General features: G+C 41.3%; 2 protein-coding genes and 1 pseudogene across 2 annotated transcripts; 2 read left to right on the forward strand and 1 right to left on the reverse strand.

The window, feature by feature from the left end:
- LOC110255358 overlaps nt 1-27,622 on the forward strand; it is a 218,355-nt pseudogene that overhangs the window by 186,784 nt on the left and 3,949 nt on the right.
- LOC110262315 (olfactory receptor 502-like) lies at nt 231-1,184 on the reverse strand. The gene has a single exon (XM_021102709.1). The coding sequence runs from the start codon at nt 1,173-1,175 to the stop codon at nt 231-233; it is 945 nt and encodes a 314-aa protein (XP_020958368.1). The 5' UTR covers nt 1,176-1,184.
- LOC100522627 (olfactory receptor 10R2-like) lies at nt 15,116-16,358 on the forward strand. Its single transcript, XM_003129406.3, has one exon. The coding sequence runs from the start codon at nt 15,372-15,374 to the stop codon at nt 16,308-16,310; it is 939 nt and encodes a 312-aa protein (XP_003129454.2). The 5' UTR covers nt 15,116-15,371; the 3' UTR covers nt 16,311-16,358.

Raw genomic sequence — 27,622 nt, forward strand, 5'->3', positions numbered from 1 at the left:
TATTTGTTTTTCTTAATTAGAAATTTAATTTAATTTTGTTAAGGGAAACTCACTGTGGGTCTCTGATTCACAGTCAGATATCTGAAAATCCACTCCCTACATTTACTGAAAACGTGCACCATGGCTAATACCACAGCATGGATATAGTTAAAACATGCATACTCAGTGTCTTCTTCTTATAATACTTATAGCATAGTATTACATCAATTCCTACAGAATAGCAGGCTTCACTAAATGCACGTTATTCTACCAAGCTGTCTCTTCAGAGCCCCCTTAATCTCCTTGTTCCGGAGGCTGTAGATGAGGGGGTTCATCATGGGGATCACCACCATGTAGAACACAGACACCACCTTGTTCTGGTCAGTGGAGTAGCTGGACTTGGGCATCACGTAAATGAAGGTGATGGTCCCATAGAACAGAGTGACCGCGGTGAGGTGGGAGGTGCAGGTGGAGAAGGCCTTGTGTCTTCCTTCAGTGGAGGGCATCTTCAGGACGGTGATGAGGATGTAGATGTAGGAAGTGGCTATGACAACCACTGTGACCACAATGATGGAGCCAGCTGTAAATGAGGGGACAGTGGCAGGAACAGTAACATCAGAGCAGGAGAGTTCCAGCAAGGGGGCAAAATCACAGAAGAAATGATTGACCCGATTTGGTCCACAGAAGAGTAAAAAAAGGAAGGAAGTACTAACAGAGGAAGCATTGAAAATACCACCGATGTAAGACACTATGAGTAGCTGAACACAGACTTGTGTGGACATCTTCGTGGAATAGAGCAGTGGGTTGCAGATGGCCACAAAGCGGTCATATGCCATGGCAGCCAGAAGGAAACACTCAACTGTTCCAAAGAAAACAGCTGAACCAAGCTGGGTGGCACATCCGGGATAGGAGATGGTATTTCTCTCCACCAGGAAGTTTACAAGCATACTGGGTGTGACAGAAGATGAATAGCCCATGTCAGCAAAGGCCAAGTGGCTCAGGAAAAAATACATGGGATGATGGAGCTGAGGAGAGAGTCTGATAAGAATGATTGTGCTGAGATTGCCACATATGGTCACCAGGTAGATACACAGGATGATCACGAAGAGGAGGGTTTGCAGGGTTGGGTCATTTGTTAAGCCCAATAAAATGAACTCTGTCCCTGCAGTGTGGTTCCCCTCTCCCAGGGAACCCATGAGATGACACAGCTGCTGCCAAAATGAATCTGATATGAAACAGTATATCAGAGAAGTTGTAATTTTGATTATTCCAGTATTCTTAATACATGTATAGGATGTGATTATAAGTAAAGATACTCAAGCATCAATGCAGATTTACACACAAGTATATGTCTATCAGCATTTCAAAATTATTTTAGCAAAATAGGCAAAACTTCCTTGAAATACATCTTTTACTTTTTGTATTGAATTGTTTCCCAAAATGCACTTAATGTGGATTTAAAAATCAAAGCATAAAAAATTTGGAAGATGAGAATTACCAAAAAGGATCAGTGTATAATATAAAAAATTATATTGTATAAAGACTTAAGTAGTAGGTAACTTTTATTACATGCTTACTAAGCTGTAAGTCTAGGGTTAAGCATTTTGTTTTTATACCTGGCAGTGAGTGAGGTCTGCAATAGCAGATTATCCTTTAAGCCTTCTAGAAGTTGTGTCTAAAAGAGATACCTCCTAGTCACATATTTCACAATGTCTGTAACTTAAACATTTTTTTGAGGAGAAAAGTGTTCTTGATGTTAAAAGAGAAATTGATTACAATTTGGTTTATGAATAAAGTTACCTATACATTTCCTCAGTATTTTTAAATTAAAAATATTATTTTATCAAGTCGTTTGAAATGTAGTTGTAATCACTATGCAAAAAGCATGGATGATATTCAGTACATAAGTGAAATACATTTATTCAAACAAATCGAGGCACTTCATACTTCAACAGTGTTTTATAATTGGGGTTTTGTAGCATGAAGAATTATTTTCCACATGATATGTAGCTGAATATAGTGTGGCTCAAAAACAAGAATGATCACCCGGCTAGTGACCCTCATGTCTAAAATATCTGTTTTGTATCCTGAGCTTTGTCTAATGTGTTACTCTATTAAAGCTAAGCCATCAGACCTATAAGAAAATCTTTTTACAAAGGCATTTACAGTTACTTCAAGTTTCCATGATGGGTAGATAAACAAGGGCTCCTGTCATGGACAACACCATTTATTTACAGGAAAATGAGGGTGGAAACAGCAATTCAGCTAAAGCTGCTTACTAACTGCTTGATTACTTCTGCCCTGTTTCCTAACTATAACTTTTTGGGTGCAGATAAAACTTTAGGGAGTAGAATGTTCTCAGATGGTAAATGAAAACCAGTACATCAGATTCACTAACAAGAGCCAAAATCTTACCTGCTGGACTAACAACCCATTCATCTTTTCATAACAAACCTTGGAGACTGTTGTTATAAAGCTATCTTTAATTTTCGTTTGTCTCTGGGGACAAATCTCTGAAGGGTTGAGAGATTCAAATGTGAACTCAAAAGCAATGTGGAATATTGTAATGTTCTATAGTGGATTTCGAGCAACTCAGTTCACACACACAAGTAACTGAGCTTTCAAATTCTGTCAATTCTCAAGTGGTCAAATTACTCTTTTGCTTCTATCTAGGTGATTATATATGTTTTTATTGCCTTCATTTATCAGAAATTATAATAGCTTAGAGATAAATGTTAGTTCGACTTTTTCTTTGATATTTCTAATAAGGAAATACTAAGTACTAAACCTCAGGTATAAAAAGATAACTTTAGATTTATCCATTCAATTTTTTTAAGGCTGCAGGTGAGGCATATATATGGAAGTTCCTAGGCTGGGGGTCTAATTGGAACTACAGCTGCCTGCCTAAACTACAGCCACAGCAGCACCAGACATGAGCCACATCTGTGACCTACACCACAGCTCTCAGCAACACTGGATCCTTAACTCACTAAGAGAGGTCAGGGATAGAACCTACATCATCAGGGATACTAGTCAGGTTTGCTGCTGATGAGCCACAATGGAAACTCCTCAATATATGCTTTTGATAGGTATTTTGTATTGATAGTTGTAAGACATGCTATTAACTACTTTGGTGGAATATATGGTGGGACATGTGAAGTTGAATTTTAAATAAAAAACAATTTAAGATGTATATTAATTATCATATCAGAGGTAAGAAAGTAAAACCTTGAAAGTCATTTGGAGAACTACAAAGCAAAAATGGGCTTGGATGACTTGCAGATAAGAAATAGCCTCCCACTGTCAGTAACTTCAACATTTTGCCTCCTGAGTCATATGTTACAGTGTAAATGGATGGTGGTAGAACAGAGGCATTCTCAACCCTTTAGTTTAATCCTGCCCTAATTCTCTTGCTAATTCTAATTTTATTGTCTCCTTTCTCAACTTCCCAAGCCCACTTTTGAGGAACTGGGATTTGGCATCAACGAAATAATAAGAACAAACATTCATTCATGGCTCACTGTTTGCCAAGAACTATACACAATTTTCACACATTTAATTTTCACAAAAAGTTTATGATGTATGTATTTCTATTATCCTCCTTTTTCAGATGGGAGAACTGAGACTGAGTTGTTCAAGCAAGTCATGCTGGATGATTTTGACTCACATTGACAATATCCCCCTTTCAGTGCTACTGACTTAACAGCTCCACTTTAATGCTCAGCCCATTCCTTCTCTGAAAACTAAGGCCTTCTGGGAAGCCATTGGGATTCTGTTGGTCCAGAGACAAGGACATTCAAGATGTAGAAACAGTTATGGCCCTGGAGAACCCCAACCAGGGGAGGCTAGGGACCAAAACATGGGGAGGCTGGAGGAACCCTAACCAGGGCTGCTGGGAGAACCCTCAGGGGATGGTGGGGAAACACAACCAGGGGAGGATGGGCAACACCAACCAGGGGAGGATGGGGAGCCCAGCCAGAGGATGCTGGGGAACACCAGCCAGTGAAGGCTATGTGTCAGTGAATGAGCTTTCTTCTCTTACTCTTCAGATGGTCATTTCTAAAAGGCAATCTCTGAGCTTCTCACACATCCCAGGGAAATCAAGCCACTGTTGCCATAGCAGTGATGTTTATAATACAAGCAGGAACAGGACATCAGGAAAGAATATGATTCCCTGATTTTTTTCCCATTTTTCTTTCTACTGTACAGCATGGTGACCCAGTCACATATACATGTATACATTCTTTTTTCTCACATTATGTGTTCCATCATAGGTAACTAGACAGAGTTCCCAGTGCTACGCAGCAGGATCCCATTGCTAATCCATCCTGAAGGCAACATTCTGCATCTATTTACCCCAAGTTCCCAGACCCTCCTACTCCCTTCCCTTCCCCCTTGGCAACCACAAGTCTATTCTCTGAGACCATGATTTTCTTTTCAGTGGAAAGTTTCCTTTGTGCCATATATTATATTCCAGATATAAGTGATATTGTTAGTATTTGTCTTTCTCTTTCTGACTTACTTCACTCAGGATGAGAGTCTCTGGTTCCATTCATGTTGCTGCAAATAGCCTTATGTTGTTCTTTTTTTATGGCTGAGTAGTATTCCATTGTGTATATATACCACATCTTCCTAATCCAATCATCTGCCAGTGGACATTTAGGTTGTTTCCATGTCTTGAAATAGTGCTGCAATGAACATGTGGGTGCGTGTGACTTTTTTAAGGAGAGTTTTGTCCAGACACATGCCCAAGAGTGGGATTGCTGGGTCATATGGTAGTTTTGTGTATAGTTTTCTAAGATACCTCCATACTGTTCTCCATAGTGGGTGTACCAGCTTACATTCCCACCAAGAGTGCAGGAGGGTTCCCTTTTCTCCACATCCCCTCCAGCATTGGTTATTTGTGGTCTTATTAATGATGGCCTTTCTTACTGGTGTGAGGACATGTTTGAGCCTATATGATTATCAGGCTAAAGCAAGCAGACATAGGAAGGGGTTAACATACTTAAAAAACAGGGCAATCACAAATCAAAACTGAACATTACATTCACAAAAACTGAGAAGAAAAGTATTCAAGCATAAAATAAAAATAAATCATCCAACCAAAAAAAAAAGGAAGAAAAGAAAAACATAGAATAAACTGGAAAACAAGGTTTAAAATGGCAATAAATACATATCTATCAATAATCACCTTAAATGTCAGTGGACTGAACGCTCCAATCAAAAGACACAGAGTGGCAGATTGGATAAAAAAGCAAAAACCTTCAATCTGCTGCCTACAAGAGACTCACCTTAGGTCACAGGACACTTATAGAGTGAAAGTGACGGGATGGGAAAATATACTTCATGCCAATGGACCAGACAGGGAAGCAGGAGTTGCAATACTCATATCAGACAAAATAGACTTTAAAATGAAGGCCATTAAGAAAGACAAAGAAGGACACTATTTAATGGTTAAAGGGTCCATTCAATAAGAGGATATTACAATCATCAGTATATGTGCCCCTAATATAGGAGCACCCAGATACCTACAGCAAATACTAACAGACATAAAAGGAGAAATTGATGGGAATATAATCATAGTAGGAGACTTTAACACTCCACTCACATCAATGGACAGATCCTCTAGACAGAAAATCAATAAAGCAACAGAGATTCTAAAGGAAATAATGGAAAAGTTAGACTTAATCAACATTTTCAGGATGTTACATCCAAAAAAATCAGACTAATATTCTTCTTAAGTGCACGGAACATTCTTAAGAATTGATAACATATTGGGGCACAAAGCTAACCTCAACAAATTTAAGAGTATAGAAATTATTTCAAGTATTTTCTCTGACCACAGCAGCATGAAACTAGAAATCAACCTTTTTTTTTTTTTTTTTTTTTTTTTTTTGGTTGGATGGTCTCCTGTATTATCTGCTTGAGCGAATTTTTTTTTCATTTTTTGCAAATGCAATATTTGCTTTTGGCTTGTGGTTGCCCTGTTTTTAAGTATGCTAACCACTTCCCATAATTGTGTGTTTTAGCCTGATGGTCCTGTAAGTTCAAACACTTCATTACTATGTTAAAATTAAGAGAAACATACAAACAAACATACAAAAAGGGTTATTTATTTCCTAACATCCTTGTCCACATTTTATGATTTTGAGGACTCTTTTTTTTTAATTTTATTTTGTTTGAAGCATGTTCATGATTAAATCTGTATGCTGGCTTATTTGAGTGACTGCTCTCTGATTGCAGTTTTCTCAGTCCTGTTCTTCCTCTTCTTCTTCTTCTTTTTTTCTTTCTTTTCCTTTCTCTTCCCTTTCTTTCCTTTCTTTTTGGTTTAGAGAAGCCCTTTCAGCATTTCTTTTAACATAGTTTTGTGTTGCTGTATTCTTTTAGCTTTTGTTTGTTGGAAAAAAATTTTATTTCCCCTTCTATTTAAATGATATTCTTGCTGGATAGAGTATTCTACATTGCATATTTTTTCCTTTGAGCACTTTAAATATCTCTTGCCGTTCCCTCCTGGTCTGTAGTGTTTCTGTAGAGAAATCAGCTGATATCTTATGGGGTTCCCTTGTAGGTATCATTCTGCTTTTCTCTTGCTGCCTTAGATCCTCTCTTTATCACTAACTTTTGCCATTTTTATTATGATGTGTCTTGGTGTGGGTCTATTTGGGTTCAGTTGTTTGGGGCCCTCTGTGCTTCCTGTATCTTGAACCCAGTATCCGTTAGATTTGGGAAGTTTCCATCGATAATTTCTTCAAATATATTTTCCATCCCCTTATCTTTTTCTACTCCTTCTGGAATTCCTATTATGTGTAGATAGGCCCACTTTATATTATCCCATAGGTCTCTTATATGGCTTTCCTGTTTTTTGATTCGGTTTTCTGTCTGCTGACCGGATTGAGTGATTTCCATTATTCTATCTTCCATATCACTGATTCGTTCTTCTGCATTATTCATTCTGGTTTTTACTGCCCTTGGTTCAGTTTGAATTTCTGCAAGTGAATGTTCTAGTTTTTCTTGGCTCCTCCTTATATTTTCTAGTTCCTTTCTGAGGGTATCTGCATTACTGCTCATATCATCTCTTAATTCCTTCAGTATTTTCACTATTTCTCTTTTGAACTCCAGGTCTGTCTGACTGCAGAGATCTGTTTCATTGTTGGCTGTTTTAGGTGAGTTCTCCTGTTGGTTTGACTGGGGGTGGTTTCTCAGCTTCTTCATCTTGCTTGTTGTTTTCTTTCTCCTGAGGGAGTTGTGCTCTCGTGATCGGGCAGTGTTTGCCTTGTCACTGCTGTGGAATGTTTCCTGCGGGCTAGCACTGTTGGTCAGTCTTTTTTGAGGCAGTGTGGCTTTTCTGGAGTGTTGATGGGGCTAACAGTGTTTCTTTGAAGCAAAGGAGGACTTCCTGAGGGCAGACAGGACTGGGAGGTCCACCCCACGATGGTAGCAGATTTCACTTGGTCATGCAGAGCTTGCTCTGGTGTTTTTAGGCTGTGGGGTTCTTGCAGGGGGTTGGCGTGTTGGCAGCTGCTCCTCAGGAGTGCATCACCCCCTGGGGGCTAGAGCAGCTATCTGGGTCACTGAGAACCTAAGAGGCTCTTCCCTAGGCAGCCCAACTCAGAAGGACAGCCTGAGAATGTAGGCAGATCTTTTCACAGTCTGGCCAAGCTTTTTGTAGCTTTTCTGGGCTGCAGGGGGTCCTGTAGAGAGCTAGCAGTCCTTTGCAGCTGTTCTACAAGAGTGCGGCACCCCCTGGGGGGCTTGGGCAGCTAGTTGGGCTGCCGCCAACCCAAGAGGCTCCTCCCCAGGGCAGCCCGACTCAGAAAGACCATCTGAGAATAGGGAGATCTCTTCACAGCCTGGCCAGGCTTGTTGTAGCTTTTCTGGGCTGCAGGGGGTCCTGCCTGGAGCTGGCAGTCCTATGCAGCTGATCCACAAGAGCTCGACACCCCCTGAGGGCTTGGGCAGCTAGCTGAGCCACTGCCAACCCAAGAGTCTCCTCCCCAGGGCAGCCCGACTCAGAAAAACCATCTGAGAATTTGGCAGATCTTTTCACGGCCTGGCTAGGCTTGTTCTAGCTTTTCTGGGCTGCAGGCCTTTTCTTGGGGGTTGGTGGTGTTTGGTGCTGCTCTGCGGGGGTGTAGCCCCTCCAAAGGGCTAGCAGGCCAGTGCAGGGACAGCCCCTGTGGTGGTAGACTTCAGGCAATTGTTGAGGCCAGCCCTCCTGGAGAGTAGGCAGCCCCAGGTCTGTCAAGTGCATAGGGGGTGTGGGGATGGGGGGAGGGATGCACTGGGAAGCACTGCTTTCTGATAGTGTTCTTTGGAGTATTCTATGGGACCCACCCCTTCTTCTCTCCCCTCCCCAGCACAGGCGCAGACCAGGCTCTTCTCCCAGGTTCCCTCTGATGTGGCTTTCCGTTTCCCCGCCCCTAGAGTATTGCTCCCTCCCCCTGCAACAGCTTTGTTTTCTAGTCTCCCAGGCAGTCTCTGCCCCGTCAAACTTGACAGACCGGTTTCTAGACTTCCCAAGCAGTCTCCGTTCCACCCTGTCCCCCCTGCTCTTTCCCGGGGACTCGGTGCCCAGCCCCAACCCAGGCACCTCAATTTTTGGTGACTGTGCCCATAGTTCAGATGGTCTGTTCAGTTCTTGATTGGCTTTTCAATACTCCAATTTACTGCTACACTCTTCTCTGCATCTGGAGATTCCTCTGGTTCATTTGATCTTTCCCCCACGTAGGTGACTTTTCAGCATGCGGGATCCCTTTCTCCTCCTCAGTTCCCTTTCGGGAGTGCCCCTCCTGCTCGGATTCCCTTCTCTCACTCTCCTCTTTTCTCTTGTTTTACCTAGTAATGTCACGAACGTCTTGCCGTTATTGGAGTTTAGGTTCTTCTGCCAGTGATTGGTTGCTGTTCTGTGCGAGTCATTTATTCTGTAGATGTGCTTTTTTGTTGTGTTTGTGGGAGAGGGCGAGCATGTCCCCCTCCTCTTCTGCCATCCTATCTCCTCTCTGGAGATAAACATTTTTAAATAAAGTTATCGAAATGAGTAACAAAGAGCCTTGTTATCAGGTATTTTTTTTCTCTTCCAGAGCAACATCGTCTTTCAGATAGAACATTTTTGCCTTCAGGAAAACAAGTGTGATGTTCCAACGAGTAATTCGTACTCTGACCTTACCTGCATATGTTCTGTCTCTGGATCCCCTTTCTACATCTTTTGAGGAACTTCCTCCCTGTGTTCCTTGTTAGAAGCTAGTAAAGGCAGTCAAATGATTTGAGGTTATTTGGAGACTGGTCTGCTTCACAGGGTTACAGAATGATTCTTTCCTATGTTAATTTTTTTGTTAATTTTTCCATATTTAGACTGCAGATTCTTCTTTCTCTGTCTTACAGATGAAGGGCAATAAATGCCATGTGAGCAGACATCTTCGGGTCTCTTACTTGTATTTTCCATAGCCTAGGATGGTGTCTGGAATATAAGAGGCAGTCAATATAAATTTTTGAATGAAATAATGAATGAATGGTGTCATTCTCTATATTAGTATTTCCAGGACTATGGTTCATAGTGGTATAAAGAAAATGTAACATACATATACTTCCTCAGATTTGGGGGGGGGACTGTTAGCAGTGGTGTCTGTACCTTCATTCTTTTTTAGTAGTAAATGACACTGTTATTTCTGTTACCCTTCCTGAAGCTGACTTACAATACATTTGGAAGAGCAGTGGATGAAGACAGTGGCAACGACAGATAATTTAGGGCAGAGACACAGAGCAACAGCAGCGTTGTGCAGCCCCATCTGGTTTTGACAGATTGTATCACAGGCATCCCTAGAAAATCAATGGTATGTATGAATTATTCCCTGAATAGCTGCATAATAAAAAAGTACTAATCTCTAGTAACCAAAGCTGTTTAGCAGGAAGCAGAATTCCTAGCACCACAAGGAGCAAGTACAGTAAGACCTGGAGACAGAGATTCAGTCTGTATGACCAGATGACTGGTAATGATGGTTTAGGGTCCTAATCAGTTCCCCAGGGAGGAGGACTCTGAGGCAGTAACAGAACTTGATATTGCTACCTTTGTAAAAAATTGTGAGTGGGCATGATCATAAACTATATGTAGTCCTTATTTCTATGTATGCACTGCCTCCTGTCTTACGGCAAGTTCTCTACAATTAATCTATAATTACAATGTTAATATATAATTTGTAATGCAAATGATTTAATGAGGAGTGATCAGAGAGCAAAACTGTAAAGAGAGAGAGAAAGAGAAGCAAGACAGACAAGAGGAGAAGAAAGATGTGGGCTCTGCTCAAGTGTAGATTCAGTCTGACCACAGGGAGCACTGGAGCATGAATGGCACCGCAGATTTGTCCTACCATGTGACAACAGGGTGTTTTTGTCTTTGTTGTTTTTAAATACTGTATCATTAAGTTGTAGGCTATGGAGCACCCTGGGATGAACTCTCAAACATTTTCAGGCATATGGTCCTTTCCACCAAGAGTAAAATCTCCAAAGGACACATTAGCTGTTAAGTCTCAAAGAAGTGCATGAACTGTTCATGGGCTTGATAATGGAGATGGAGAAAAGGCACAAAGCTGTCTACCTTGCTTCAAAAAAATCCCACTTTTTTGTTGTGTAGAGCTGGAAGACTGCTACAGTGCATCTGCTGGCATTGAAGTTCTGTGCCCAGTGGAGGTCATCCAAAGTGGCTCTCCTTATAGAACTCGTTCTCTTCTCTCTTTTTGGTATTTATGTTTAAATTTTATTTATTTATTTATTTTTAGGGCCACACCCATGGCATATGGAAATTCCCAAGCTAGGGGTCAAATACAGCTGCCTACAGCATCGCCATAGCAATGTGGGAATCCTAGCTGCATCTGCGACCCACACCACAGCTCATGGCAATGCCACATCCTCATGGATATGAGTCAGATTCATAACTGCTGAGCCACAATGGGAACTCCTAGATCTCATAAATGCAATTTCTCTCTTTTTTTATGATCATTCAAGCAGGGGGCTTCTTGGATGAGGGAGCATTTGTGCTAAACCTTAAAAAGATTGTCCAAGAGTTGGGATGAGCCCAATCAGGACATGGGATTTAGGACAGACAGAGCAGAGTACTCAATGAGGCAAGTGAGGACATCAAGCAGAAGACAGTGTGTTGACTGGTTTGCATCAAGTGTGGGATCAACACTGAAGAGAAGACTTGGTCGCACATTAGAAAGAAGGTGCTATAGATGCTGGAGGACCCCCGAGACCAGCCTGGTGAGAGAGACAACTAGCCATTTATAGAGTTTACCAATTCCAGTACCCTGATGGCAGTTTCAGTGAAAGGTGATCGTCCTTGCCAGCAAGGCCTCCAACAGCAGAGGCGCCCGTGAGAGAGAAAGCTCAATGCTTATCCTGCGTGTTCTTCTTCTTCCTGCTCATCTCTTCTGAGTGTTCCCCCAGGCAAGAGCTTCTCATGACATGACAGTCCCTTGCCACAATTACAGAGCAGAGGAGACCTAAGGGAGTTGGAAATTTTTCAGGAAGTAGAAGAAATGATACTGTGCAGGAAATAAAATATCCCTGAGGGAACCGTCTACATCCCAAGGTCTGTCTTTAACAAGTTGAGTTTCCATCACTTCCATTGTTACTCCGAATTTTATGTGCAAACGTAACTGAAAATCCTCTTTGGTAGATCAGGATTTTAAACCATACTTGAGGACACCAAATTGGATGATAGATTCACAAAGCACAGACTGCTGGTGTCTAAAGCAGCAATTTTAAGACAACGGTCTCCTTGGCCGGAGGTGCTCATTAAATGCTTTGCTATGAGCTCCATTCTTAAGGAGTGGAGAAGACACAACTTCTATGTTAAGGAGACTGATTTGGGGGGTTCATTTCAGGCATTCAACAGAAAAAAAATTATTAAAACTTATGCCTGAATTATGAGATACATGAACTCACCGGAGGTTCTGCAGAATGCACATCTGAGTTGTAAGACTCTAAATTCTTATAGCTTAATACATCATGAAGTTAAAAGAATAGAAAGTGATTTTTTCCCTGTAGAACACAGCAGTAAAGTTTTTCTCTTTATGGTAAGTAGATTTTATGTCTTCTAATAATCAAGTATCTGTACATGTCAATATCCTGTTGGAAAATCTTGAAGGAAATATGGGCAGAGACAATACAGTAAGAATGTTGTCAATTTTCTACTCGTGGTAGAGCAGGAACCCAGATAACAGTGGGGGGAAGCTTCGGAGAACTAAAGACAGAGCATAGGATGGTGAACTCAAGGCAAAAGCCAGATTAATAAAGAGAGTAATGTTTGAGAAAAACAAGCAGAAGGGCTAAAAATATGTTACAGGTGTCATTTTCTCCAGGGCTTGCCTGGGTGGTTGGGAAGGATGGAGATAATATCATACTGATGAAGTCTGCTATCATTTCCTGTGCTAGACTAGTACAGGTAAATAAAAACCCTCAGAATTTACTCATCTACCAAATAAGTGAAAAGAAGAGCATCATGCAGTTAAATGTTCTCAACAAAAGCTAAAGAGAAAGCCTCTGCAGAAAACACAGACCCTCCCATCCTGGAGCTCTCTCTTCTTGGAAGGCCCACAAAGAAGGTGTGGTAGACGTGAGAGGGAAGTCCTGTTTCACCAAAGCTCTCCTGGAGAGTCCGATGTGCCCCTTCGGAGATGGCCACTGTTGTGAGTCAAGTGTGACTTGATTGGACAGTAAATTGCAATCGTATCTAACATGAGAAAATGATAGACTCTTTCCCTTAGGACTCTAAGCAACCACTGCTGGCATTTTCAGAAGTTTGTGAATTGGTGGAGGAAATTGGGTCTGTTCTATCCTAAAAATCTTATGTTCAGGACTTGGAGGCCATTTGGGCCTGGATGTGCTGAAGGAAATTGAGATTCCTTCTTAGTAGAGGTGGGGAGTCATACAAGGTAAGTGACCACTGGAACAATAAGAATGGGAAAAAGGTTTCCTTTAGAGGCAAATAGACTGGAAAACCTTGGGAGGAAAGTGAGTGCATGAAGCCACATGGGTCCAGGCTGCAGACTCTTGGGTCGGTGAGTTTCCTGCCCTAGGGTCTCCGTGTTAGCTGTGAACCGTGACTGTAATGCTTTCTCCCCTAATCTTATACCTGTGGTTTGCTTACTGCCATTCTGGTCTCCATTTCGGCATGTCACCTCCTCGCAGAGGGCTTCCCTGACTCCTCAAAGCAAAGCAGTCATCTGCTCTCACATCACAGAGCTCCTGTGTGTCTCTTACATATTATGTTTCTCATGCATAAGATTGCCTGGCCCCTCATATGCATTTGGTCAATATGCATTGAATATATGAATGACTTTATAGTCACACAGCCACTCTGTATCTCACTTTGTCATTTATAAAATCAGAATGCGGAGTTCCCTGGTGGCTCAGTGGGTTAAGGATATGGCATTGTCATTGCTGTGGCTTGGAGTGTCACTGTGGCACTGGTTTGATCCCTGGTCACATGCCATACCATGGCTGAAGTAAAAAAAAATCAGCATGAGAATTCTAAACACACAGACTTATGAGGACTGCATGAGAGCTCTGTCTAGCCCCAGCATACTGTCTGGCTCATGATAGCTATTAGGTGGTTGCTCTTTTTATTCTTCTTGCATAATTACAGTGCAGAGAAAAGAGTTGTCCTTCAAATCACAATATATCAATGATTCTTTCAGAGCAATTTCCACCCATTATTTCTCTTTCTTGGCGTGCCTTCCTTTTGCATTGCTGGTTCCTTAGGATTTTTCTTCCCCTTCACCTTTAACAGTGACTGACATTAAACTCAAAATTCCATGGAGTGCCTTTTTTTTTTTTTTTTGTCTTTTTGCCTTTTCTAGGGCGCTCCCATGGCATATGGAGATTCCCAGGCTAGGGGTTGAATTTGAGCTGTAGCCACAGGCCTACACCACAGCTCACGGCAATGCCGGATCCTTAACCCACTGAGCAAGGCCAGGGATTGAACTTACAACCTCATGGTTCCTAGTCAGATTCGTTAACCATTGCACAATGACGGGAACTCCATGGAGTGTCTTCATGTCATTTTTTCTGCCCTTACCTCTTACAAAATTGGATGATTAATGAATACCTGAAATAGAAATATGATTTACAAAATTGATCCAAGGAATTTGAGTTTATTCCATGCAGGTCTGCCAGTCAAAGCGAACCACATAACAAGTATACTTGCTAGAAAATGTCCTGGAGTTTTGCTAAAAATACCCCAATTTGATTAGAACAGTAGGACCAAAACACGCCTCTCTAAATAAGACAGTGACTTCAAAGTCATTTGGACTCCAAGCTAATCCATTAATATTATAATAGGCATCTGGAAAAGACTTCAATGACAAGTCTTAAAAACTTCAAACTGTTGATGTGGATTAAGAACTGAAGTTATTATGTATCTCAAAGTCCAAATGTCAGCTTGAATGATGGATTGCCCCTCAGCAGAAGTCACAACACGTTAAATGTGTTAATGTGGTCAGGTCGTTGCAAAGTGATCCCCTCTGGAGCTGCGCCAACGGGGCACAGGGATGGAAAGAGGATTGTGCTGAGAGGAAAGTCTGAGTTCTTCTGGAAAATGGCACTGATCTCCTTAATTTAAAACATGTTATATTGATTTTATTTATTTATTTTTTTGTCTTTTTGCTATTTCTTTGGGCCGCTCATGCGGCATATGGAGGTGCCCAGGCTAGGGGTCGAATCAGAGCTGCGGCCACCGGCCTACGCCAGAGCCACAGCAACACGGGATCCGAGCCACGTCTGCAACCTACACCACAGCTCACGGCAATGCCGGATCGTTAACCCACTGAGCAAGGGCAGGGACTGAACCCGCAACCTCATGTTTCCTAGCCGGATTCGTTAACCACTGCGCCATGACGGGTACTCCTGATTTTGAAGGATTTAAATTATTGAGCTATTTTATTCATTCAGTTGATAGTTTATGAAGCACTCTGGAGTACCAGGCTACCATTATATCTCAAAAAGCACTTGAAAAGTTGGACATCACAAAGTCCAGGGACTGAGAATAAAGCAGTTTTATTCATATTTTCCTCTTACATGCAGATCCAGATTGGGGAAGGAGAGATCAGAATGCTTTTGTGAATACAATCAAGAAGAGATGTGGGCCCATTCCATGTTGTTGATACAGATTTTCGTACTAGAGTTCTCCTCATCCCTCTGACTCCTGAACTTGATTTCAGTCAAGTGCATTTAGCGTTCCTTTCCCAGGCTTTTTCGTGAAGCGGTGTCTTGAGGCTCAGGCCCCCTCGTTTAAAGTCTAGTTGGCATCAGTACATCAGGATAGTTTAAAATCATCTCAGAGTCTTGACCTCAAGAACACCCGCCCTCTGGGAGAGAGCTGTACCTGCACCAGGAGGATGGGCAATCACACCGCCGTGAGCACCTTCCTTCTGTGGGGCTTTTCCAGTTTCCCAGGCCTGCAGACTCTCCTCTTTGTGACGATTCTCTTCTCCCACGCTACCATCCTTGCTGCAAATGCGTCTGTAATGGTGGCCATCAAGTGCACGCACAACCTTCACACCCCCCTGTACTTTCTGCTCGGTGGTCTGTCCTTTTCAGAAACCTGCACCACTATGGCAATTATCCCCCGACTGCTGGTGGACCTCCTGTCAGAAAGCAAGACCATTTCTCTCTCAGAGTGTGCCACACAGATGCTTTTCTTCTTTGGCTTGGCAGCCAGCAACTGCTTCATCATGTCTGCCATGTCCTATGACCGTTACACTGCCATCCGCAACCCGCTGCACTATGCCACCCTGATGACCCCAAAGGTCTGCTTCCAGCTGATGACGGCCTCTTGGGTGGCTGGGTTCCTGGTTTCTCTGTGCATTGTCGTCATCATATTCAACCTGTCTTTCTGTGACTCCAACGTCATCCAGCACTTCTTTTGTGACATCTCACCTGTGATGTGCCTTGCTTGTGACTATACTCTCTACCATGAAATGGCTGTATTTGTGTTCTCCGCCTTTGTGTTGGGGGGCAGCTTTATCCTAATTATGATTTCCTACGTCTTCATTGGGTCCGTAGTTATGAAGGTGCCTTCTGCCAAGGGGAGGTGTAAGGCCTTCTCCACCTGCTCCTCCCACCTGACCGTGGTGTGCATACACTATGCATTTGCTGGCTTTGTCTATCTGAGGCCCAAGGACAGGGACTCCGTCCGTGAAGATATGCTGATGGCTGTGGCATACACAATACTGACACCTCTGCTTAATCCCATTGTTTACAGTCTAAGAAACAAAGAAATGCAGGTAGCCCTAAGGAAGGTACTAGATAAGAAAGTTCACCCCTCAGATGGTTAATGAAAGAATCCTGAGCCCTTAAAAACTACAGATTGCTGGAAAATAAAAGTGAGAAAGTGGAATACTTCCAATGAAATAATCTGTATACAAAGCAATTAAAGTATTACATGACTATTATGCTACCTGCAGAGAATTAGTGACACAGTTTTGGCAAAAATGAAGGGCTGACCCCACTACCTTCCACAGGTGAGTGAGGTGAAAGTTCACCTCCTCTCACTGCTCTCTCATCTCCTTCCCAGTGATAGTGTGACACCAACCTGCCTCCCTTTGTACTTTCCATCAAACATTGTATTGAGTTATTCTTGTATTACATGGGCAGGTGTGGGCAATCAGAAATATGTGACAATTATCTAATAATGCTACCCTCATAGAATTTATCTTATAGCTAGGAGAGATGCTAAAACCAACATGTTCAGTGATTTAGACTCTTTGAAGGGGATGCCTGCCATGGAGAAAGCGAAAGCAGATAGAGTCATGGAGCGTAACATGCCAGGGCAGGCAGGGTCAGTGCAGGTCTCGTTGGGAAGGTAACATCTGAGCAAGGATGCAGGAGGCGAGGACACTGCCTGTTGAATATGGTGTCACCTGTGTGCATTTCTGCAAGTCTAATCTCCCCTCACAGGCATGCAATTTACATTTAGGGCTTCTCTTCCAGTTATGGCAGGTTTGGTCTTTTGAATCAATCCCCTAGTGAACACAACCAAAACATGGGATAGAATGTTTAAGACATGCTGAATATCACAGTAAAGGCTACAGGATAATAAGGGACTGCCTCACCAGAACTGTGAGAAACCAGAGGACCTAACACTCCAGCGATGAGAGACTTTGACAGGCCGGAGGGACGTGTCATCAGGCAGCGTGGATTCGGTGTCCTTTGGGATGGGAGGAGTGCTAGTCAAGGTCTAGGACACTTCAGGTGAACATGCTGATTGACACACCTCGCATATGGCTCAGGATGAGCAGAAACCCACAGCGACCAGGTCTTGCATGGCTGTGCAACCCTGGAGATCTAGAGAGTTTCGAGCTTTGAACTTGGATATGAGATGCTCAGGGACCAGTAGTGGCTCAGGAGGACTGAGGGAGCCACTGAACATTGAAGCTTCAGTTATTCCTACCAAGATTGTTAAAAGATTGTAACCAGCATATGAAGAAAAATAATGACCAGCTCAAGGAAAACAAAATACGAAACCTGTTGTGGGAGCCAGTGTAAACAACAGACAACAGAGATAGTATCAAGATTTAAGTTATGGGAATCACTAGACACAGACTGTAATATTACTTTATTTAACAAGAGAAAGACAATTTGAACATTACATATAATCACAGAAAACCACAACGAATGACTAAGCTGTATGCAAAACAACCCCACAGAGCTTCATAACTGGAAACCTCACATGCCCGCGTGGGCACCAGGCACTTCTCTCTGGGGAACGTCATCCTCACAGGTCTTTAGTGGCTCCCCAGGGACAGCCCTGGCAGAGGAGCCATCCTGCCTGGGAAGCCTCAGGATCAGAATTGGGACCATTGTGTCTCACATGCTGTCAGATACAGAGTGTCAGGGTCCCTGCAAGCACTGTTTCCAGTTAGGAGGATCCCTGCACTCTGCGAAGCACAAAAGCATCAAGAATTAATTTATTCTTCAGGTCTTCCCAGTCCAGGTGCACTTTACAATTAAAGAATCATTTTTGTTACAACCAGTGTTACATGTAACACAGGTGACATTCCAACTTTTACAGGGTTTAGGAAAAAGGGAAAGTTCACATAGATTAGGTTGAAACCATGGAACCACAATCAAGCAAAACAGCATTTCAATTACTGCTCCATGATTCCTTGTGGCCCTTTGCAATTCATTTTTCTCTCTGTCCACAGCCACAGGCAACTACAGATTAGTTTTTTGAGTATATAGATTAGTTTCTTTTTATATAAATTTATAAAGTGAGACTCATACGGTATGTACACTGTTGTAAATGACTTCTATTTCTAAGTATAATTATATTGAGGTTCATTATAATTTGTATCATTCTTTCATTTTTATTGGAAAAGTAATATGTCATTGTATAGATATACCATTTATTTTAATCCCCTTGCCAGTTTGTAGGAATTGTTTCCAGCTTTTAGCTATTGTCAGTGAAAGTGCTAAGAACATTTGAGTAATTCCTACGGGGATGTATTTTCCCATTTGTCTTAGGTACGTACTTAGGAGTGAGATTACTGGAGATATTGTGTTTACTTTTAAGAATCTTCAAACCATTTCTCAAAGCAATGGTATTAACATTCCCCCTTGCAATGCTGAAAGCTCCACTTGCTTCAAAATATTGCCAACATTTTGTGTCATTAGTTTCCTTGAATCTACCGTTCAATCAGTGGGTAGGCGTATTTGCTTAGGCTTTTCCTTTGAGTTTTCACAGAGTCCAGTTTCTCAAACTTCTGCACTGTGCTTTTTGTGTTGTTTATGAATTCTTGAAGCTCTTCCACACCTTTGGAAAATTTTACACTTTACATTTCAGTCTGTGATCCATTTTGAGTGAATTCTTGCAGAAGATATGAGGTTTGAGTTTAGGTTTCTTAGTCTATGAGAATCCAGATATTCCAACACCACTTTGTTGAAAAAATTATCCTTTCTCCTTTGAATTGCTTTTGTATCTTTGTTGAAAGTCAGTTGGCTGCCCTCGGAAAGACCTGTTTCCGAATCGTACTCTGTTTCCATGCTCTACCTGTTCACCACACCCTGGTCCACACACACGAGTGCTACACTCTCTTGATAGCTGTTGATAGGCCTGCAGTTCAGGTTGTCTTATTCTTTCTTAAAAAATATTTTGAGGTTGTCCTTTGCTGTCCATTGAAAATTTAAAATCAGATTGTCAAAGTTCCTATTGTGGCTCAGTGGGTTAAGGACCTGATGATGTCTCCATGAGAATGTGGGCTAAAGGCTGTGGCATAGGTTACAGATGTGGCTCAGATCTGGGCTTGCTGTGGCTGTGGTGTAGCCCTCAGCTGAAACTCTGATTCAACTCCTCTCCTGGAACTTCCATGTACTGCAGGTGCAGCTGTAAAAAGAAAGAAAAATCAGATTGTTGATAACTATACAGAATCACGCTGGGATGTTGATAGGAATTGAATTAAACCTATAGAGCAAGTTGGAAAGAATCAGTATCTTTCTTATGTTGAGTCCCCAAATTCATGGACATAATATTCCTCCCCACTTACTGAGATCTCCTCTGACTTCTATCATTAACTTTTGTAGTTTTTGTTTTTAATCTTTCACTGCTAAGTATAATATTAGTTGAATGTTTTGTTTCAAAGTTAAGAAAAAGAGTAGGATTTGCACTGTTTCCCCCCATCCTTCCATTTTAAACATTGCGTTCTGGATACTGGCTAGAACAATCCAAAATAAGAATGAAACCAAGAGCTAAAGTTTTAAAGGGGCAAAAAAACAGATTTCTTTTGCAGAAAATTGTAGAGTTCAAAATTCTATTTTTTAAAATTGACTAAAATAATTTAGTTGAACAAAGTCACAGCATACAGGGTCAATATATGAAATCCACTCTGTCATTGGCAATAAGGCAGCTTAAAATTAAAACTAAATTTTAAAATTAGTGCCATTCATTTACAAAAATTCCAAATATTAAGATGTTGACTCTCCCATAAAATTACTGGTAGATTCAGTGCAATAGCAATACAAAGTTCTGACCTATTTTTGGTAGATGTTGACAAGCATTATAGAATTTATAAGAAAAGAAATGGACCTGAAGTCAAAACAAATCTGGAAAAAGTAGACAGATTGGAGGACTCACATTAGCTAATTTCAAGCTGCAGTAATCAAGCCAGGTGGATAAACTTACAGCTCAGTGAAACAGGGTCACACGTATTATACAATTAACTGACTTTTTAAAAGAGAAGATAGTGTTTCCAACAATGTGTGCTGGAGAAGGTGAACATCTATTTAAAACCGAAAGAAAACACCTTAACTCTTCTTTAACATATAAAACAGAAATTAAGTCAAAGAGATCTTAGAATGAAAAGTAAACGAACACTAATACAATTCTAGGAAAAAAACAATAATTGACTCGAGATAAGGAAAAGTTTCTTGAATATGACTCCAAACACAGGAACCTCAATAATACTGGATTTCATAAAATTAAAACCTTAATAAGATAAATAAAATAAGAAATGAAAAAGAAATCACAATGGATACTACAGAAATACAAAAAACCATGATAGAATACTATCAACAATTATATGCCAACAAATTCGACAACCTAGAAAAAATGGACAACTTTCTAGAAACCTACAGCCTGCCTAAACTGAATCAAGATGAAACAGACCAACTGAACAGACCGATCACTAGAAATGAAATTGAATAAGTCATAAAAACTCTCCCTACAAATAAAAGTCCGGGACCAGATGGCTTCTCAGGTGAATTCTACCAACATACAAAGAGGAACTCATACCCATCCTCCTTAAAATTTACCAAAAGGCTGAAGAAGAAGGAGCATCCCCAAAGACATTCTACAATGGAACCATCACCATAATTCCAAAATCAAAGATACCACCAAAAAAGAAAACTATCGACCAATATCTTTGATGAATATAGACGCAAAAATTCTCAACAAAATCTTAGCCATCCGAATCCAACAACATATCAAAAAGATCATACACCACAACCAGGTGGGACTCATCCCAGGTTCACAGGAAGGTTCAACATACACAAATCAATCAACATCATACACCATGTTAACAAAAGAGAAGTCAAAAGCCACATGATCCTCTCCATAGATGCAGGAAAAGCATCTGACAAGTCCAACATCCATTCACGATCAAAACTCTCACCAAAGTGGGTACAGAGGGAACATTCCTTAACATAATCAAAGCCATTTATGCAAACCCACAGCAAATATAATACTCAATGGAGAAAGGCTGAGAGCCTTCCCACTAAAATCTGGAACAAGACAAGGATGCCCACTATCACCACTGTTATTATTCAACATAGTATTGGAAGTCCTAGCCACAGCAATCAAACAAAAGAAATAAAAGGCATCCAGCTAGGAAGAGAAGAGGTAAAACTGTCACTGTATGCAGATGACATGATACTGTATATATAGAAAACCCCTAAGGACTCAAGCCAAAACTGCTTGAACTGATCAGCAAATTCAGCCAAGTAGCAGGATACAAGATTATGGCTGTTTGAGAGAATTTTAACACAATCCAGACTCTCTGTAACCTTTCTTTCTCAGTATCCAGGGCATCATTCAAAATTGCTAGCACACACACAAAAAAGGGGGAAATATGACCCCTCCTCATGATAAAGAGTTGGAAATGACTCTCAAAGAAAGGCTGAAAACAAAAGTATAAGCTTCCATCTTAGGAAGCTTGAAAAGGAACAACAAATATATTAGAAACAAATATAATAAATGAGAAAACTTAAATAATTAGAAAACTGAGAGAGAAAATAAATCTGTAATTTAACTCATTGAAAAGATTAATAAGGAGTTCCCATTGTGGCTCAGTGGTAAAAACCGGAATAATATCCATGAGAATGCAGGTTCGATCCCTGGCCTTGCTCAGTGGATTTAGGATCCTGTGATGCCATGAGTTGTGGTGTAGGTCACAGACACAGCTCGAATCTTGCAATGCTCTGGCTGTGCCAAAAGGGAAGCAGCTGCAGTTCGGATTCAACCCCTAGCCCAGGAACTTCCCTGTGCCATGGGTGCAGCCCTGAAAAAAAGGAAAGATTATGAAAATGGAAAAACCTGGAGTATTCCTCAGGAAAAAGGCAAACATATTACTTATCCAAGAAGGACATGCAAAGAGGCTTAACTTCATGTTTGGCAAATATTAGGGTGATTAAAAATAGATAGTATAACAATTGTGTCAATAAATTTAGTAAACAGTAATGGATTTTGTAAGGAAAACCTGCCTTGTTGGGACAGAAACAGAAAAACATTTCTGTTGTTCTTCAGACGAGGAGGACCGACACACAAGAATCTAGCAACAAAATTAGTAGAAAATGCTTCCCCCAAGCTTATGTACAATAATGACCCAATTTCTCACTGACGAGTGTGTCCTTACTGATAAAAACACCCAGGGCTGGGGTACTATCCCCACTTACTACGGGAGACGCCCAGTTAGTAAATTGCCATCATTTCTTAATGGTGTCCAACCCCAGACTACTTCCTTCTCCTCATCTCACCTCAGAAGCAGCAACCAGTCCGGCACTGATTCCTGCACCCCTTCATTGTCCTCAGTATCTTCAGTGAGAATCCAGTCCTTCCCAGAGGCATCTGCCTTCTCTCCCCTGTTGAGAGATGCATGCTGGTTTTTGGCAGCCCTCCCTCGCTGCACTGACCCAATAAACTTGATTGTGTAGGACTATAGGTTTGTTTCTGGTGTCTATGGCTGAATAGCCTTTGAAACTGTAGTTTTACATATTTATGGTTTAGTGGTGGAAGATTAGGTCTCACTATCCTAAATGAGATTTAGGATATGAATGTTCTAGGGAATTCCATAAGTAGCTTGTGGATGAATGAAAGTTATTGGAGTTAAGAAGGTAGAGGAAATTTGAGGCTAGGCTGTCAGTTGATGTGTCCAAATGCTTAGAAGTTGTCCTTGCTGGGGAGAAAGGTAGAGGTGAAGGGAAAATTTGAGATGCAGGAGCTCAGGTCCTCAGGGGATGAGGAATAGCAGGGAGCTTCATGGGGTGGACAGGAGATGCCATAGCTGAACACCATGGTTTCAAAGAAGAAAGTATCTGGGAATGAGGATGCAATAGAATAATTTGCAAAAGGAGGCAGGGCACCTCCCAACCCTGATGAGTGTGAATCATCAGAGTCAACACATCCAGGCCTTTGCTTCTAAATGTAACATGTTTGAGGCCCAGCAGCAAAGTCACTTAATTGTTCCCAATAATTATATGACATCACATTTTTTTTATTTAAAAATTTTTTTTACTCAAAAGAATTTATCACATCTGTGGTTGTATAATGATCATCACATTCCGTTTCACAGGATTTCCATCCCACAACCCAAGCACATCCACTCACCCCCCAAACTGTCTCCTCTGGAGACCATAAGTTTTTCAATGTCTGTGAGTCAGCATCTGTTCCACAAAGAAGTTCAGTCTGTACTTCTTTCAGATTCCACATGTCAGTGAAAGCATTTGATGTTAGCGTCTCATTGTATGGCTGACTTCAATTAGCATGATAATTTCCACGTCCATCTATGTTGCTAAATATGCTGGTATTTCATTCCTGTTAATGGCTGAGTAATATTCCATTGTGTATATGGACCACATCTTCTTGATCCACTCCTCTGTGATGGACATTTAAGTTGTTTCCATGTCTTGGCTATTGTACATAGTGCTGCAATGAACATCGGAGTACATGTGTCTTTGCGAGTTGTGGTTTTCTCTGGATAGATGCCCAGGAGTGGGATTGCTGGATCAAATGGTAGTTCTATGTTTAGTTTTCTGAGGCATCTCCATACTGCTTTCCACAGTGGTTGCACCAGTTAACAGTCCAACCAACAGTGTAATAGGGTTCCTTTTTCTCCACACCCTCTCTAGCACTTATTGTCTGTAGACTTTTGGATGATGGCCATTCTGGCTGGTGTAAGGTGGTACCTCCTAGTGGTTTTGATTTGCATTTCTCTAAAGATGAGTGATGTTGAACATCTTTTCATGTGTTTTTTGGCCATCTGTATGTCTTCTTTGGAGAACTGTCTGTGTAGATCTTCTGCCCATTTTTGGATGGGGTTGTTTGCTTTTTCGGTGTGGAGCTGCAGAAGGTGTTTATCAGTTTTGGAGATGAATCCCTTGTCAGTTGATTCATTTGCAAAGATTTTCTCCCATTCTGTGGGTTGTCTTTTTGTGTTGTTTAGGGTTTCCTTTGCTGTGCAGAAACTTTGAAGTTTGATTAGGTCCCATTTGTTTCTTTTTGTTTTTATTGTCAATACTCTACTTTTAGGTCCCATTTGTTAATTTTTGTTTTTACTGTCATTACTCTAAGAGGTGGATCTGAGAAGATGTTGCTGTTGTTTATGTCCGAGAATGTTTGGCCTATGTTTTCCTCTAAGAGTTTTACAGTGTCTGGTTTATATCTGGGTCTTTCATCCATTTGGAGTTTATTTTTGTGTATGGTGTTAGGGAGTGTTCTAATTTCATTCTTTCCCATGTGTGGCTGTCCAGTTTTCCCAGCACTACTTATTGAACTAGCTGTCTTTTTTTCCATTGTACATTCTTGCCTACTTTGTCATAGATGAGTTGCATGGGTTTAATTCTGGGCTTTCTATCCTGTTCCACTGATCTAGATTTCTGTTTTTGTGCCAGTACCATATGGTTTTGATGATTGTTGCTTTGTAGTGTAGTCTGAAGTCCAGGAGCCTGATTACTCCAGCTCCATTTTTTTTTTTAGGTTGCCTTTGGCTATTCTGGATAAGTTGTACTTCCAAAAAAACTTTAAAATATCCCAATACATTATTTTTTTCCCTACTGTACAGCATGGTGACCCAGCTACACATACATGTATACATTCTTTTTTCTCACATTGTCATGCTCCATCATAAGTGACTAGACATAGTTCCCAGTGCTACACAGAAGGATACCATTGCTAATCCATTCCAGATGTGGTAGTCTGCATGTATTAACCCAAAATCCCCAGCCCATCACACTCCCTCTCCCTCCCCCTTGACAACCACAACTCTATTCTCCAAGTCCTTTTCTGTGGAAAGGTTCATTTGTGCTGTATATTAGATTCCAGATATAAGTGATATTATATGGTATTTGTCTTTCTCTTTCTGACTGATTTCACTCAAGGTGAGAGTCTCTAGTTCCATCCATGTTGCTGCAAATGGCCTTCTGTTGTTCTTTTTTATGGCTGAGTAGTATTCCATTGTGCATATATACCACATCTTCCTAATCCAATCATCTGTCAATGGACATTTGTATCCCATTTAACACTTAGGCCCATACTGTGAGATAGGGATTATGAATCCCACTTTAAAACATGAAATTCAGTCTCAAAGAGCTTAAACAACTTTCTTGAGCTCATATCCATCAAGGTAACCTAGGTCTCATAGCTATAAAAGCCACACAGTGATTTTCAAGCTGTTAAAGTTTTTAGCCTCCAAAGACTGATAATAATTAGAAATATTACAAAACTAGAACTGCTGGAAAAATCAGAAACAAGGATTGAAATACAAAAATATAAATCTAAATGTTTATTATTAGAGTCAACACATTTAAAATTACTTTCTCAAATTGCTATGAAAGTGTAGAAATGGTTCCCTTCACTCCTCTCCTTAATGCATCATGGACAGATAAGAAACAGTTTGCCAGCGAGCACCAGTCTGTGGGCTGCAGGTTGAGGGACAGGAGACGGTGCTTTGTTTCTGCTGCCTGACTCGTATTACTCCATGGCTTTCTCCCACCAGCTGATGTCCTCAGTTAAAGGGACTGTTTTGTCTACATAGACGAAATTAGAGCCTTGATGGCCCGGACTCTGGCCCCCATCTCCCACCAAATTTCTTCTTCAACTATTTTTTTAATCCTATTCTCTGGAGAAAGTGTTCATCAGGCTCCTTGGAATTTGTTCCAACTGGACCTTCTATTTATGCCACCTGAATGTGTCACATACCCTGCAAGTCATTTCTGGAGAGCTAACCCAGGGACCTTTATCTCAAAGGGGCCAGGAAGAACAGCCCTAGAGATTTGTCAAGTTCTATTAGAACCTTCATTTCCTTCCCACCACACACACAAAGACACCCTCCTCATCCTTACAGAACGTTTGTAAGTCTGTTTCTAGATGGAGCAGAGCCTTCAACCATTTATGCTGTCAGGTATTTAGTGCAGAGCTACTATACAATTACATGGCAAACATCTGCTTTATAAAGTTCTCCTTAGAGGTCAGCATCAACAATTCTGCTCTGAGAGGTGAGTGCACTAGTCATGGGTTTGTCTAAATAATGTAAATTTTTTGTAAATGCAAACTATTACATTTAGAATGCATATGAAATGAGGTCCTACTGTTCGGCCCAGGGAACTATATCCAATCTTTTGGAATAGAACATGATAGAAGAGAGTATGAGAAAATACAGGTATATGTATGTATATATAAGACTGGGTCACTATATGTACAGCAAACATTGAGACAACACTGTAAATCTACTGTAATTTAAAAATAAATGAAATAACCAAAGTAAATGAGAACTTAAAAATAAAAGAAACTCTAACCAATTTTAGCTCTTGAGCCCTGTGGAAAGGGTGGCCTCAGCAAGACTGGTGTTGCAGAATGGTCATTCTGGGCACCCAAACCAGGCTGCCCAGGAATCCCTAGAATGCCATCTGGACGGTCCCCAGCAGCCAAAGCAGTGCTCGGCTTGTGTAGCTGAAACAGTGGAAAGAGAATCCGGAAGAAACCACCTGACGTTCAGGTTGTCGGAGGCACAGAGCCCATGGCCCCTTCATCCTGATGCCCCGAGCAGTGAGGGGGAGCGTGGGGTGAGCGTTAAATCTGTGACTCAGGGGAGCCAGCATGAACCTCGTGCCAAAGTTAAGAGCTCTAGAAAGATCTCCAGGTATCCAGGGGAGGGGAAGAAAAGGGAAAAATCAGTTTCCTTTATGCTGTGGCTGTGAATGACACAGCCCCAAACAGAGAAAGGAGCCAGGCTGTACTTCCTGACAGCCTTTGAATTTGTGAAAATCCCTGACATGGTTGAAGGGAAAATCATACTATGATCCTCATCAAAGAAAAAAATGAATTGCACAGTTAACAATCGACTAGAACATGAGTCTCTCCTCCTCTCAGTTACATCCGTTGTGAGTGTTAGTCAACCTCGATCACGTTGCCTCTGCCTCTCAGCTCATCGCCCCTGAACTCATAGCAGGCAAAAATAAAAAAAAAAAAAAAAAAAAAAAAAAATGAAAATCCACCAAACTTTACTTTGACTTAAGGAAAAGTAACTTAATTCTGATGTAGAACAAACACCTCTGATGAGTACTTTGTAGATGTCATTTCTTTCAACCTCACTGCAAAGCTGCGTCATAGGGACAATTTTCATGTTTTACAAATGAAAAAAAAATGGTGAGAAGATGGGAAATGCAATTTAAAATGCTGGCCCCTGGGACCCCAGGTTCTGCGTCTTCTGTCTCAGCTCCACGATGCTGTGAGCACAGACTGAAGCCCACAGTGAAGGCAGGGTTGGCCCCACTGAACTCTGCTTGGGTCAGAGGGCAAAGAGCACACATGCTGCTCAGTGCTGGCCCCATTCCTCAGACCCGAGCCTATTCAGAGGCTGACAAGGAGATGGTCGGTGAGGGA

Source organism: Sus scrofa, chromosome 9 (assembly GCF_000003025.6).
Source record: "Sus scrofa isolate TJ Tabasco breed Duroc chromosome 9, Sscrofa11.1, whole genome shotgun sequence".
In the NCBI taxonomy this organism is placed as follows: domain Eukaryota; kingdom Metazoa; phylum Chordata; class Mammalia; order Artiodactyla; family Suidae; genus Sus; species Sus scrofa.

What these genes read in the sequence shown, in the direction of transcription:
- LOC110262315 (XM_021102709.1), bottom strand. Translation starts at nt 1,175, where the DNA reads ATGGGTTCCCTGGGAGAGGGGAACCACACTGCAGGGACAGAGTTCATT.
- LOC100522627 (XM_003129406.3), top strand. Translation starts at nt 15,372, where the DNA reads ATGGGCAATCACACCGCCGTGAGCACCTTCCTTCTGTGGGGCTTTTCC.